Consider the following 14,413-nt stretch of genomic DNA (forward strand, 5'->3'; position numbering starts at 1 on the left):
TGGTGAGTCACTCTCTGCCCTCTTCAACGCTGTTTCGGGGCAGCGTTTGAAGCCCTCCAGCAACTGAGGCCCACATGCTTTCAAAGGGCTGCAAGCAACAATCTTGCAAGGCTGGCAAGTTTCACCTTCTTTGCTCTGTGTGTTTGGGAGCTTGATTGAGATCTTACACTAAACAAAGACGTAAACTAAATATCAGAATGCTGAATTACTGCACGTATAGCACTGTTCACTCTCGGTCGTGGCTTGAGGGTCATTTTCCCCTGCTTTGTAGTTAATGATTGCCTTGCTCTGAGCGAGCCGTTCCTACATACGAAGCAGGGTTAAAGTCTCTTTTGCTCTCTTCCTGTAACCTGCTCCAGGCCCTGTGACTGCCTGCAACCCTCCACTGGATTCTGGATGTCCTATTACCCTTCCTCCTCCTTCCTGATGATTTCTTCCTACTGTGTCCTTTTATCACTGCACTGCTGTCATACCCATCCTGGCAGTCTCCTCCTAGGCCAAACTGTCATGTGTTAATTGCTCTTAATTTCCTGTCTGTACTCTCGAGTGAGTGCAGCCTAACGAGTCTGTGTGTATCATCTGAGACACAGTATATGAGTACATGTAAGCTCTTCGCTCACTGGGAGGGTGAAGTAAAATGCATTTACTTAAACCACCTCCTCGATAGTTTAATGTGTTTTATTTTGCATTTGCAAAGGACTAAATAGGAACTGAATTTCTTCATGAATATAGGCAAAATAAGTATGAGAGATTTAAACAACCTTTAATTTGCATGAAGTGAACGTTACTTTACTATCCCTTAAGAGGCAGGTAGTTTGGGTACCCTTTGACTCCCATTTGTGCTCTAAGGATGTTCATGCTTCAGCCCCTTCTGGAGCAAAACTCTGTGCTGCAGTTTACTCAAGGAAGCATTTTCCCCGACGCATCTCTAGTTCTTCTATAAAATGCTGGGCATGCTTATGGTGCAGTCACTGAAACAAACAAGAGTAACATCTCCTCTGCTTCCATAAACTTTCCTGTTCTGCCCCCCATCTGCTTTGTCCCCTGGATGCCAGTGTACTGCAGATCCTTGCTGATGTGCTAATCAGCAGCAGTGGTTTGATGGCATGTTTATTCCTTGTCCTTACCGCAGGTGACTGATAAGCAGTTAAATGCAGCTATTCTTTTTTCTGCAGCCTCTGAGGTGGATCCTGTGTTTTACTAGCCATTGTGTACAAGGCCAGAGGAGAGACCAGTTCCCTGCAGGACTATGGTTTTCCTTCAGGCTGGGTTGAAATAATTTGACCTGTATTCAGAGGGCTGGGCAAACAATTCTGGACTGCAGACTGCTTTGCTTGGCTGTGGAAAGGGTTTATTGTATTGTAATAGGAGGTGGAGTGGTGAGCTTGTGACTGATGTACTCTAGTGGGACCTGAGAAAGAAAGGTTTCAACTCCAAGCACTGTGCACCTTGCAGCAAGACTTTTGTCCTGGCTTAGTTCCCCATCTGAAAGCCTGGAATAATAACATTTGTTTTCTCTGCTTTTATTTACCTATTTGCAGAGTAGCACCTTGTGCGATTTCTAGTGAAACCTAGCCTTGAATTGTGGGATGCTGTTGCAATGTAAGATGAATTTTAATAATGCTATCACCAATATTTGTTGCCTGCTCAGATTCTCGTGTTATGCCTATCACTCTGGTTCCTGGGCTCTCAGGATTTTGCTGTGGCTTTGTCTTTCCTTCCATGTTTTGAAATGTTGAGATGTTCTTTCCAGCTGCATTGTGTGGCTGTGAGGCTTCTTTTCCTTTCTGGAGTTCGATCAGTTTTCTTTTGGCAGATATGTGAAATGGGTAATGGTGATTTTTCAAAGGTCCTGTTTTTTTTCCCGTTCTCTCTTTAAAAAAGGCTGCAGACAATGCTGGAGATGTTTTGAATGAGGCTGTTCCTACATGGAGGGGGGTGTGTGTGTCTTTTAACTAGCTTTATTTTAGCATTGGGGTAAAATGTGAACTTTAGACGTGTTCATATTTTGGGGGGTCTCATCCTCTGTGACATAGTCCTTGCTGTGCAACAATGGCCTGATGGATGTCTTGCTGTGAGCTTCACTTCAAAGAGAGGCCAAACCTTCTTCTCAGATGTGGTCCTGAAACTGAGATTTAACTGAGAAACAACTACACATCATCATATCTCTGACATCATCAGACTAGGGCAGGACAAGGACCAGATCTTGTTCCTTAGCTCCTGAGGTCACTGCAGTATGAACATACTCCAGAAACAGTCTCCGGCTGTCCCTTTTGCTTGCTCCCCAGACTGTGTAGCTCTGTTGATTAGATGTGGTGCAAGGCATATTCTGCCTGCCTGTGCCGGTGTAAGAGGTGCTGCACAGGGAGGACTACCCTCCCCAAGAGGGACCAGAGGACACAGAAACCCCCTTGAAAGCTGCTGGGGGGGGGGGAGTGAACAATCATGGCAGGATAAGTGTAAGTTAAGTCACCACACAAGTTCTCACCTGGAATTTTTCTTTCCATGATACTGGTTTACTAACAGTATGATTGAAGGGCTGATTTTCCCCTTTTGAAGTACAGGTAATAAGCACCAGGGCAAAAAAAAATAGAAACATTGAAATCATATGTTATTTGAGCAGTAAGGTATGACAGGTCATGAATGATGGGACATTAATTCATGATGGTGTGTGACCAGAAAAGAATTTAAATGTCATATGTTAGGCAGTCATGTGTTTTATTGGAATTATAAAATTTTATTAGAAAACTGGGCGGAGGTGTGGAGTTTCCCACCAGCCCCCACCCCTCATTTGTGTTTGTAAAGGCTTGAGCTGTGAATTATGTCGGATGCAGGAGACCATGGGATATTAACCAGTCTGCGGTAAGGGCCCGAGGTTTGTCTTCCACAGGCGCTGTGGGTAACGTTGTTTATATGCTTCCTAGCGATAGAAGGTGAGGATGTTTCACATCTGCTCCCCTCCGGCATGCCACGGGGCCATGCATGGCCTTTCCCCAGGCAGCTCCGCTGGTGCCCAGCGGTGTCCCTGGGGGTGGTGGGGTCCTGGCCAGCACCGTGCTCCCCGAGGGGCGGCGCTTCAGCACCACGGACAGTGCCGGCAGGCTCCCGGCCCCCCCGCCTGCAGCCCCAGCCTCCCGGTTTCCAACCCAGATGCCCGTTTTCCTGCCTGCAGCTGAGCTTCCCAGCATCCAACCCAGGCCTGGCCTTCCTGCCTGTGACTGGGTCCCTCTGCCTCCCCACCCATCAGGTTTCCAGTTCTCCGACCTCCTGTCTCTGTCTGCAGCTCGGCCTCCATGCCTGACCCTGCTGCCTCCTTCCCTCTTTTCTTGGAAGCCAAGCACCCCAGGGCAGTGAGTGGAACACTGGCTGTGCACACTTGGTTGCAGGTGCGAGCTGGATCCAGCCATCAGGTGTGAGCCCAACTGAGGGGTGACCAGCCTGGTTTCACTGCCAGCAGCACCTTTAATCTCCTGTCTCTCCTGCTATGAAGCCAGTCTGCCGAGGTGCCTGTTTGACAGATGCGGTATAAACTTTCTCAACTGCAGCGGCTACTGGTGCTGGCTTTGTTCTGCAGCGTGAATGGAGTCGTCCTGCAGCACCGCTACCCGGCTGCTGTCTGTGGGTTTCTCACATGAGTAGTTCTCTCGGAGATCTGCCATCCAGCCTCACTGCAACCACAACCTGTGGGCTTTGGCTAAATGTTTGTTGTATCCAGTTGTGCGTGTTGATAATTGTGGGTAATTTGCTGTCTCAGAATAATGAAGGAATGCCTGCTGCAGTCTGAAGCACTCGGTGCTTCATGGTGATTAGTCTTTTCATTTGAAAATACTCCTCACAGTGACCAATATTTGAAGATAAATGCTGGGTGAAAGACATTTCTCTTTTTAAGTACATTGCGTATTGAGAAGAACAGGAAAAATGTAACTACCATGACCAGACATTCTTGTGTTCTTTTGATAGAGGTAATTGTCAAAGACAAAACATGTTTCTGCTTTTGGGGTGGTGACAAGTGTGGAGTGTAGCAAGCAGGTTTTGCTGGACTCTGAGTGTATTAAGTTGCCAACAGTTCCCTGTCCCCATCAGCCAAGTGTGCCTGGGGCTGTGACGAGACACATCATACCACAGCTCAGGTGTAGCTGCAGGCAGGTCTCTGCTCTGAGCATTACTCCTCCTTGTGTGCTCAGATGCTGCAGACAGGACCATTTCTGCACAAAAGGCTGTGCCCATGCTCAGGTGTGCTCCAGGCATCTGCTGCTTCCCTACTCCCCATCCCCCTGCCATGGGCCCCTGGGGGGAAGCAGCAGCCTGGTGCGAGGCAGCTCCCTGCTTGATGCTGTCTGTCTCCTAAGCTGAGTACTTTTCTTTCTGTTTGATGAGGTGTAGCTGGAGCAAGTCAGCCTCACCTCCTGCTGTGGCCAGCAGCCTCCACGGAGCATGGGGAGTGGCAGCTGCCATCTCCGCTGGCTGATAGCGTGGTCCCTTTGGTCCTCTGATCCCCACGCCAGCCCACTTCCCCTGAGCGCTCCTCAGCTCTGGTCCCTCATGGGGTCCAGCCGCTACTCCCAGGCCCCTTGTGCTGTGGGTGCAGGTAGCTCTGCTCCCCGCTGAGGTGGGGCAAGTGCTGTAGGCTAATGGCAAGCTTCCTTTTCATTAGCTGGTGTAAACACAGCTCTCTGGCAGCAGCCTGCTTTTCTGAGCCCAGGAAGACAATTTTTCCTTTTATCTATAATTTAGTGAAGTGTCAAGCCACAAAAGTTTTAATGATAATAAGCAGCAGAGGAAATTTATTTGCTGCAAAGGTGGGTTTCATTCCAGAGCTGTAGGGTGTTTGTTTTTACGCTTCCCTTGTGAGATATGTTGGCTGCTCATGCAACCTCCCTTCCAGTGTGTCAAAGCGACCTTCCCTGCGAAGTTCACCACTGCAGTTCCTGCCTGGCTCGGTGACTTTCCAGCCCCTCTCCCACACAGGATGTGTAGACCAAGCGAACTGGAAAAGGAGAAGCAAGGAAAAATATAGTGAGGTGGGAGTATTTGTGTGCTTGGTGCAGTGTAATGGGAGAAAAAGGATTACATGTAGCGCTTGCCTTCTGTCAGCCTATGAAGCTGCCAGTGGTGACTGGAGATAAAAAATGGATCCACGTCACATAGAAGGAACAGGCCTTCTTCCTGAGGTGCAGGAAGGCAGAGAGTGGAGCTTGGGGCTGGTTAAAGACGAGCAGGGGATGGGATGCGGCTGTGGAAGGGTCAGGGACCAGTCTGGCCTGATAGGGTTGCAAGAAAGGGTTGGAGCAAGGAGTCATTAGGAAAGCAGGTTGAAATGGAACAGAAAGAGATTGTAGATAAGGTGATGGGCAAAATGGATCTGGAGTGGAGACGGAGGCTTGGCTGGGGTAGGGAAGAAGCATGTGTGTGTGGGAGCTCTGAGGGGGAAGCAAGTGTAAGGGAGAAATGGGTTTTCTAGCAAATACTTGGGAACTATGCCTCAATTAACCAGAACTTTCCCCCTTCGATGTGGCTTTGGAGGGAATATTAGAACCTTCCTAATTATTTTTCTTGGACGAGTTTTGCAATCCTGATGATATTAATTATTCTTAAAGGTCAACAGCACTCACTTGAATCCCCTTCTGTTCTATCATGTAATCAGTTAATTAATTGGAAACCATTTAGCAGTGTCTGCCGAGAGCTTAGCCTGCCTTATGCCCTGTTGTTTTGCTATTGCTGTGAGATATATGTATGTGTGTGTATATATATTCATATTTGTACTCCTTCCTTTCTTCAGAGGCTCTGCAGAGTTATCGGTACCATTCCAGCCCCTCGCAGCCTCTGGCACCCCTCCCCGTGGCAGGCAAATCAGGGCTCAGACACAGCTGTTACTTTTCTCTTTACTAACCCTGCAAGAGCAGTGTTTGAGATTATTCAGGGCTCATTGATTTCTGGGCATCCAAGTAGGTGGAGTGTTTTTTTTTTTATACAAATTTGATGCAAGAGCCCTCTATCAGCTAAGAGCACAACCCTAGTTCAGGAGGGAGCAGGAGGACTGGATCCTGTCCCATCAGCTCTGTGCTTGATGCACTGAAGTTGAGGCTCTTGTGTGGACCTTGTTCAGCTCTTCCAGTGCCCATCTGTGCATTTGGGGTGACCCCCCCAGCTGGGGTGGTACCTCCTGAGAGCCTGTCCCTGCTGCTTCAGTGTATTCAACGGGGAGGTGGTGGGAAACACCCGGGAGCCTGGAAGGGCATGGATTTGGGGTCTGGTGTCACAGTGTACTCGGCAATGCTGGGAAATGCCTGTTGGGCACTGCTTGTCTTCCCACACCGTCTCCTCCTGCTATGCCTTGCCGCAGCACAAAGCTCTCCTCTCTCGCAGTGGTCGGGTTTTCTCTGGGTCCACTGGAATGCTACGAGTGGGAGGCATTCCCCAGTCATTCTCTGTTCCTAGCTCAAAGAAACATGCAATTTGAGGCAAACAGGCAGGATAAACCCAACCCCTTGCTGGAGCTGTCAGCTGGCAACCCTTGTTCTCAATCGGCACAAATCTCCAATATTACTTCTGCATGCTGAAGCAGGAGAAAAACCCAGTATACAGTTATCTTCTAGGATAAAGATGGATCTAAAATTACTACAGTTAGGGAGAGAAGAGGTGGAGTGAAGCCAGAGCAGCCCTGAGGAAGTCTCAGCTGCAGGAGGGCAGCTGTGGGGAAGGCATCTTGCCCATTGCAGGTTGAATTGCTTTTCTTTGAGCAGAAGACTGGTGTGTTCTGTGGATGCTGCTGGACTCTGCCCTGCAGGGAAGCTGGCAGGCAAAGGGAAAGCAACTGCAGGGCTGACCCAGCTTTTAACCTTTCCTCGAGTTCTCTGAGAGCCCAGATGTCTTTGGAGAAGAGCAGTGGAAACTGCACGCAACAAGCGAGAGGAGTGTAGTCCAGAGGGCCAGATCCCTGTATCTGATCCACCTTGAAGCATAGCAGACATTACTCGCACCTGGCGATGGCTTCGCATCTGTACCGTGTGCTGAACCAAAACTGTGAGCAATGATAATCTCCGAGAGGTGATTTGTCTCCAAACAAAGCCTCGTGCAGCTGGGACATGCTTCAGCAGAGATGACTTGAAGGGTGTGGAAGCATCATGGGGTTGGAGATGGCCTTTAAAATGGCCTTTAAAGTGTTTTGGGATGGGCTGAGATGAAGGCAGCAGCAGGAGATGGCTTGCTGCGTTGGCAAAGGCAGTGGGAGGAGAGGTGGGGGGCAGATGTGCCGCTGGCACTGGCCATGGGAGCCCTGTGACAGAGGCGTGGTGCCTCATGCCTTTCCCACTTGCTCTGCAACTTCTGTTTTGTAATTTTGTTGTTTAAAGAACAGCGCAGGAGACCCACCCCTTCTACCTCCTTCAGCCCTGTTTCAGTGTCAGCTGGGATTTTACGAATCAAGATTGTGCAACTGAGAAATACAGAGGGGTTGGTGGTTCCTCCTCCAGCATCGCACCTTCAGGGCTAGCAGTGGTGCACGTGGAGTGGCAGGGTCTCTTCTTGTGTGTCACTGACGATGGTCTCTTGCTCAACTCTGATGCAGGATGCTTTAGTTTGAGATATTATTGCAAATTCTGGCTCTAGACCTAGAACAACAAATAATCTGGGGGGAATGAGACGATAAAGTGACGGGACATGCTGTGTGACACATGTTTTACAAGGCACAGGACAGTACCCATGGATGTGAGAAAGGAGTTAGTTACGTTGTTCAAACCCACAAAGGAAGGTTGAACCTTGGAAGCTTTTTGATTCTGCTGTGTTTGCGGTCAGTAAAGACCTGGATGTTGCTAAGGAATTGCTTGAGGAGCAGAACTGCACTGTAGGTAGTGCCAGACTATGACTGGAGGACCTCTTACTCCTCCATAGCACTGATACACATGTCCTGGTGCTGAGCCCAGACAGGGAGCACAAACGAAAGAACTGCTGGCAGCAATGAAATCTCAGGCTGACCAATGTAACATTGTGTCCCGTTCTGCTAACTCTGCTTTCTGGGCACGTGAGGCTTGCAGGCGCTTGGCATTGCCTGGTGCTTTTGCAGGCTCTATCTCAAGCATGTCCTGCTGGGGCTTTGTGCTGAGCTATCGGACATTTCAATTGAGCCTAATATTTGCAGAGCCTGATTTGTGGGGAGGCCCATACTGCCACAGCTTCTGGGACTTGCTGGGGTAATTTTAGCACATTCATTAAGGGAGGACAGTACATTCTTTCCCTTAATGAGCAAAGCTGCTTACTAAACAGGAAAAGGAGGGAGGGGGAAAGAGAGGGCAAGGCAGGCGATGGGGAGTGTAATGTTGCTTTTAGAGGTCACTGAAGTTATCTGGCAGGGACAAGCAAGTCCCGGAGTGACTTTCCAGCATTTCTCTGGTTCAAACCCAAAGCTTTAGCAGCTTACTTGCTGCAGAAGCAAAGCCTGGATGGAGCTACCCTTACACCTACAGCAGCATGTGAGGCTGCTGACATTTTCCTCTCCTGCTGTCACCAGCACCCGGCCAAGGCTGCAGTCAGCTGTGAGATGATGGGAAGCACCCGTTGTGCCCAGAGAACATGGGATATCAAGGGAGTCCCATGTGGTGCCACCAGCATATCCAGCGCTGGGGACCGCAGCTGAGGATGTGCATTTCGCCTCTCATTTCTGCCAGGCAGTCGCTCGTGCTCCCTCAGCCCCAGCTGCTCTGTGCAGTTAATTCCCCCCCCCACCCCGAACAGGATTTTCAGAGTGGCACCATATTATTAAAATGTGTGAAAAACTTCTCCCATGCAGAAATAAATGTGTCAGGATGGAAACAAGGGCAAGTGGAGGACGGAAATGCGTGGAGGAGGGACAGGCACAGAGGGTCCCTCCCCAGCAGCAGCGTTTCTGCCATTGCGTTGGGCTGAACTGCATAATATAGCTTACGGTTTAATTACAGGGGCTCCTGCTCATTGGTGTCATTAATGAGGCATCTGGCTTAATTTAGCTGAATAAAAATGGCTTTAATAGCGGAAACACTTTTGGCTGCTGGGTAATTGTGGGAGAAGAAAACATGTTATCTCCTTTTGCACTGAAGTCCACTTGTTCTGGGCTGCATGGACCCAGATTCCTCTCCTGGCCCACGCCCATCCTCCCCTTTTTCAGTGCACGATCTTGTTCAGCAGATGTAGCTCTGTGCCCCCATCTGTCACTTGTGCTGGGACAAAATGGCAATGGTCACCTACCCTGCTGGTCACCAGCAAGGTCTCCCCAGTTCCTGTGGGAGACCTTGCAGGACACAGCGTGTCCCCTCCTGAGACACAGGAGGAGGATGGTGGGAGAAAGCAAGAATTGGGACTTTGCTGTCACTGGGTGATAATGTCCCACCTTTGAGGTATGCGTGGGGTTGCTGGTGGGGATATGGTGTGATGAGTCACCTGCAAAGCACGAGGCTCAGGAGCATGGCTGCTGCGGCAGGAGGAGAGCGGTGTGGTGCTGAGCCTGAGTCATGGGTGGGTTGGGTGTCTGTTGCCCTGGACCTGGTCCAGGTGAGCTCCATCCAACACCCTCTCCCTACACAGCTCCTTTGAAACCTGCTCTGGAGACAAAAAAGAACCTGTCAGCTATTTCTAAAGACTGTCTCTGTGGAAAATGGCATCTTGTGAGTGATGGAGAAAATGCCCTATGGCAAAGAAGTAGTTTGAATATGTTCCAGGAGCGTTGATGGCAGGTCTATCCTGAGACAGACAGGCTTCTGTTCACCACTGAGAAATATGCAGGGAAGGTGTTTTGCTTCTCCGCCTGTGTTTCCTCAATGTGTGATGTGCTGTATTTTATTACAGGTGGGGCTGATGCATAGGATGTTATAAAGGTTGTCTGGCATGCTCTGCTACAGGACTGCTTCCACTTTCCTATAACTCTGCCAAATTTTAATTGCTTGGGTTGAAGTTTTCTGTGTTGGGTGTCTGCTCCTGGCTAAATTAATATTTTTTATTATTATTATTTCTTTCTAGTTTCAAATAAAAACCTGCTCAACTGTTTGAGGTAATGGAAGGGAGGAGGGGGAAACGGGCTATTTTGCTTAAGCTAGAAAATACAGGGGGATGCTCCTGTTACAGAGCACATGCACCCTCCTTTTGTTGGGGGAAAGTAACTTTATCAAAGGGCAGATTTTGCTTGGAAAAATGGATTTTGTTCTGGGATATCTCCTTATGTAGGCAGAGTGCCTCTTGATCCAGTTGGAGGGGAGAAGTTTTGCAAAGGGTGTTTGGGAGGAGATAAGGAGCAGCAGCTCTTGTTGGGACACTGGGGTTGGACTGGGAGAACATAAAGACAAAGCTCACATGAAATTTGGGCATGGATAAGGACACTGGGGCTGAGAGGTAATTGGGAGTGGCTGGAGAGTGATGGGTAGTGTGATTCAGCCTGCTGAGGAGAAGCAGCTGAGTGGGAGGGAAGGCAAATGGGTCGGGGAGGAGAGACCTGGTGCTGCCCAGTCATGGGTGCAGGAGGGTGGGGTATCAGGTCACTGCAAACAATGGGGATCTGCATCTGACAACAGACTTTAGGCCTGGGATGCAGCAGTGGGAAGGCAGAATGGGCAGCTGGAGCTGGGAGAGGATTAGTCCCGGCTGGGGAGGGCCTTGATTTTCCCCAATCCTCCCCAGTTATGCTCTGCAAAATACTGGGAAATTCAGTGCGCACAGTCAAACTTCAAGCACCGGGAGATCTTTGTAAGCACTGAACAGGAGTTACAAACTGTCGGAGCTGCGTTTACCCGTGGAGCCATAATTTACTCTCCTCATGTGCATGTACTGCGATACAGTCTCTAATTACACATTTCCCTGGGAAACCTACCCCATCCAGTGTGTGGGATGGATCTGTGCTGGGGAGAAATCAGTGCTGTGCTCTCTGTCTTTTATAGCAGAAGCTGGAAAGATGTACCCTTTGCATGTGGAAACCTAATCCTGGCATCTCTCACTTCTGGACTTTTTGTGACCAAAATGGTGTATTTTTAATGTGTGTTTATGTGTGCAGCCCCTTTCTGTCTCTGTGCTGAGATCAGGAACCTTTCTGACATTTTAAAGTGTCTGAGGTGTCTGTTTCCAGTGGCAAACATGTTCCTCCCTGTGTGTGTCTTGTCCGATCTGAAATGGAGCTGTTGGTGCGCGTCCCTCTGACCGGCTCTGCAGAAGTTGATGGTCAGATCGGATCGGACACCGGCTTTGCCCTTCGAAAGCAGTCTCTCCTACAAGATGTGTGCAAGTGAAGACCCATTTCCTCTTTGCCTAATACTTGCTGTGGTTTGTTGTCTGGGGGAGGGAGGAGGTGGTAGGAGTTGGTTTCCAGGGACTGCAGGAGATGAGAAGAGGAGCACATCTGCCTGGCAAAGCTCCTTGCATTAGTGAGGATGTTTCCTTTCTCCATCTCTGTGTCCTAAATTGTAATAACACGATCATGCTATTTTTGATTCTCTTATTTGCGTGGAAAGCCTGTTGTTTTTTCTCTTCTCTTTCAGAATCCAATTTTCTCTTGACATTTCTGCCTAATGTAGCAAAACATGACCTTTGAGAAAGGACATTCCAGCAAGATTCACTCCCTCCTCTGCATCTCTGCCTCTCTCCCACATCTTGCTGTCTCTCATGCATCCCCCTTTACGCTTCCTTCTTCTCCCTGGGTTGGGGGAGGGAGTTTACTGTCTCACTTTTCAGTAGCAGTGAGCTGCTCCTTCCCCTCCTACTTTTCATCTGTCATTGCAAAGTTTCCAGGTGCTCAGTGCTCTGGGGTGGATAAAAGAGGGAGTTTTGCAATACTCCTCCCCCCTGCTTAGCTTCACCTGCTATTTTTGCCACCTTTCCAAACTTTGTCAGAGGCTGGAAGCAGTTTGTATACAGCTGTAGGAGTGGTGGGATCTTAGTCATGTGAAACGAGGTACCTGTGGTTTCCGCAGCGGGGTAGTCTACTGTGAAGCAGAGACAGAATTTAATCATGCAGTGCTGTGCCATCATGGTGTTTGGGCTTATTCTTCTGCCAGGCTCATGGAGAGCCTCTGGGATGATGGGTTGCTGTGTGAGCTGCAGCAGCTTCCCCACTCCTCATTGCAGAGTTTTGGGCTTCAGAGCACCGCATGGTAGCAGGTGGGACAGGACCAGAGTTGCTTTTCCCTTGTCGGTCCCTGGGTTGTGCCCTCTCTGCATTTGCCCAACACATCTCCACTCTCGCTGCAACTCAGTGTAAGATGACACGTGAATCTCTCATCCCAAATCCTTGTGCACCAGACCTGCACTGGCAGGATCCATTCTAGGATTTGCACTCTTGGTTTTAGCATGTTCCGGCAAATTAGACAGGAATTGTGTGATGAGCCTGGCATGGCTGGGCTGCCCGTTGTCACCTCTGTGCCACTTTGTCCCGTACCTCCTCTCTGGCCAGCCAAGGGTTTAATGAACCTCTTGATGGTTCATACTTCTGGCCCTTCATTACTCTTTCCAGCTAGCAGGGCTGTGGCAAGAGGGTGCCAGCAGCCTCGCACCGAGCTGCCCTGCCCACCCACAGCCCACCCGGGTGGCTCGCAGTGGGGAGGGAGCTGGCGGGGATATGGGTGGATTCAACAAAGGATGCAAGGCAGCACCTCCTGTGTTTTCTGGAGGCCTGCATAGGTATGGGAGGATTTCGGTTTCTTCCAGAGCTTGTGACCACCTGTCCCTCTGCTCATCCCATAGGCTGGTCCCTCATTTGGAGGCTCTCAGGCTGGCCACATGTCCCCAGGAAGGCTGCCCACTACAGAAAGATTTTCATCATCATCTTCTCAAGCCATTAGAAACCTGGGGCTCTTCTCTTTCTATTCACTCTGCCCCAAACACTTTTCTTCCTCTTGTTTTTAGTACTTCGGTTGCTTTTACGCTCTTTCATCATCTCTGGCTTTCAGCTGAAGAGGCGCTGTCTGCTGGGTTGCAAAGCTCTCCCAGGTATATGAGATTTATGTTTTTGCAAGTTTGGGCAGATGGAGAGAGGGATGGGAAGCTGTTGGCTGCTGTAGCAGCGGTACCCCTGGGTGCAAACAACACAGCCACACCAGGACACTTTGAGGGCACAGCTATTGCAGGTCATATGATAACATCTTGGGTAATCATCGTGCTGTCATTTGAACCTGGCTGTTACTATTTTTAACATGAGGTTTGTGCTTAACTTTTTGTCCAAGTTATAACATCAGGCTTGTTCTTTCTGCTCATGGTTGGTCAAACTCCAGATTCACGAGCAAGAATCAGACGCATCTTCCTCTGTTTGGATTTTTTTTCTTAGCATTGCAGCAGGATATAAAACATTTTCTCCCATGGTAAAAAAAAAAAAAAAGAGCAAAATGAGAAACTTCCATTTGGGTTTGTCCTCATTAAAATCTCTCATTATGAAATCTAAACTTGGGTCCTAAACTACTTAACAGCCTCCCTATTGAGGAGGACGATGAGCTCTGCAGAGGCGATAGGGCCACGTGCAGTAGGAATTATTTACCGTGACTTCTTTTTTTTTTTTTTTTTTCTTCTTGTTAATTTTCAGAGACCTCTCTGGGAACCGGCTCACCACTCTGTCATGGCAACTCTTCCAGACCCTGCGACTCTTTGAACTGTAAGTCCCACTCTGGAGGTACCTCCTGGGAGAAGAGGGGAGGCTGAGAGGAGGAACGATTTCCAAATAGAGCTATTTTGGAGCCTGTGAATAATTACCTAAAACTCCAATGGGCAGCACCATTCTTGGGAGGTTTCCTGGGTACGGGAGCACCAGAGCAGAACTGCTTCTCTTTTAACTCAGCAGCAGCTGGCTAATTAATGTCGGGATGATGAACAAGTCATGCTTGGGGTAGTAAATGGTTGACTAGCTCTGGAAATGTATTAGAAATACTTACTAGGCCAGATCTTGAGTGAATCTTCTCAGATAGTTGATCCTCATCTATTGCAGGGTAGGGCTAAATGTTTTTCCTTAGTTCATGCACGTGCTTTGTAAGACACCCGTGCTTTTTCGGTGAATGACTGCTTTGCTCTCCAGCAATCGAGGCACCTCTCAGCTCCAATGTGGGAAATGAGATAGTGTTTCTCTTGGGGCACTGGTGGCCTTCAGCCTGCTGAATTATTGATAGAGCATTCAGCACTGTGCTTGAAGAATAAGTGGACATGAAATCAATAAAGTGTTGCCCTGATGACCTGTTTTGTTGAATTTTAGAAATAGTTGTTTGGTGGGTATAAAAATATATATATATATATATGTAGGATTTGTCCCAGAGGATCTTGGGAAGCTCCATTCATCCTTACCGATGATCAATAGAGCTGTAAGCTAGAAGTGACTTATGAAAGAATAAAGACAGTCTTTCAAGTGGGAGTAAGTGTGTTATCACTGGTGTTACTGCAGTGTATTTTATTTCTGTCAAATTGTTTAATGAAAAATACTAAT

General features: G+C 48.7%; 1 protein-coding gene across 3 annotated transcripts in view; it reads left to right on the forward strand.

The window, feature by feature from the left end:
• Positions 1–14,413, forward strand: part of NTRK3 (neurotrophic receptor tyrosine kinase 3) — a 234,413-nt gene that overhangs the window by 42,012 nt on the left and 177,988 nt on the right. For all 3 annotated transcript variants that reach the window (XM_075431339.1, XM_075431340.1, XM_075431341.1), the window contains exon 4: positions 13,526–13,594. In XM_075431339.1, coding sequence (XP_075287454.1) covers positions 13,526–13,594 — 69 coding nt within the window. The remainder of the gene's footprint in view (positions 1–13,525; positions 13,595–14,413) is intronic.

Source organism: Opisthocomus hoazin, chromosome 10 (genome assembly GCF_030867145.1).
Source record: "Opisthocomus hoazin isolate bOpiHoa1 chromosome 10, bOpiHoa1.hap1, whole genome shotgun sequence".
Lineage (NCBI taxonomy): Eukaryota > Metazoa > Chordata > Aves > Opisthocomiformes > Opisthocomidae > Opisthocomus > Opisthocomus hoazin.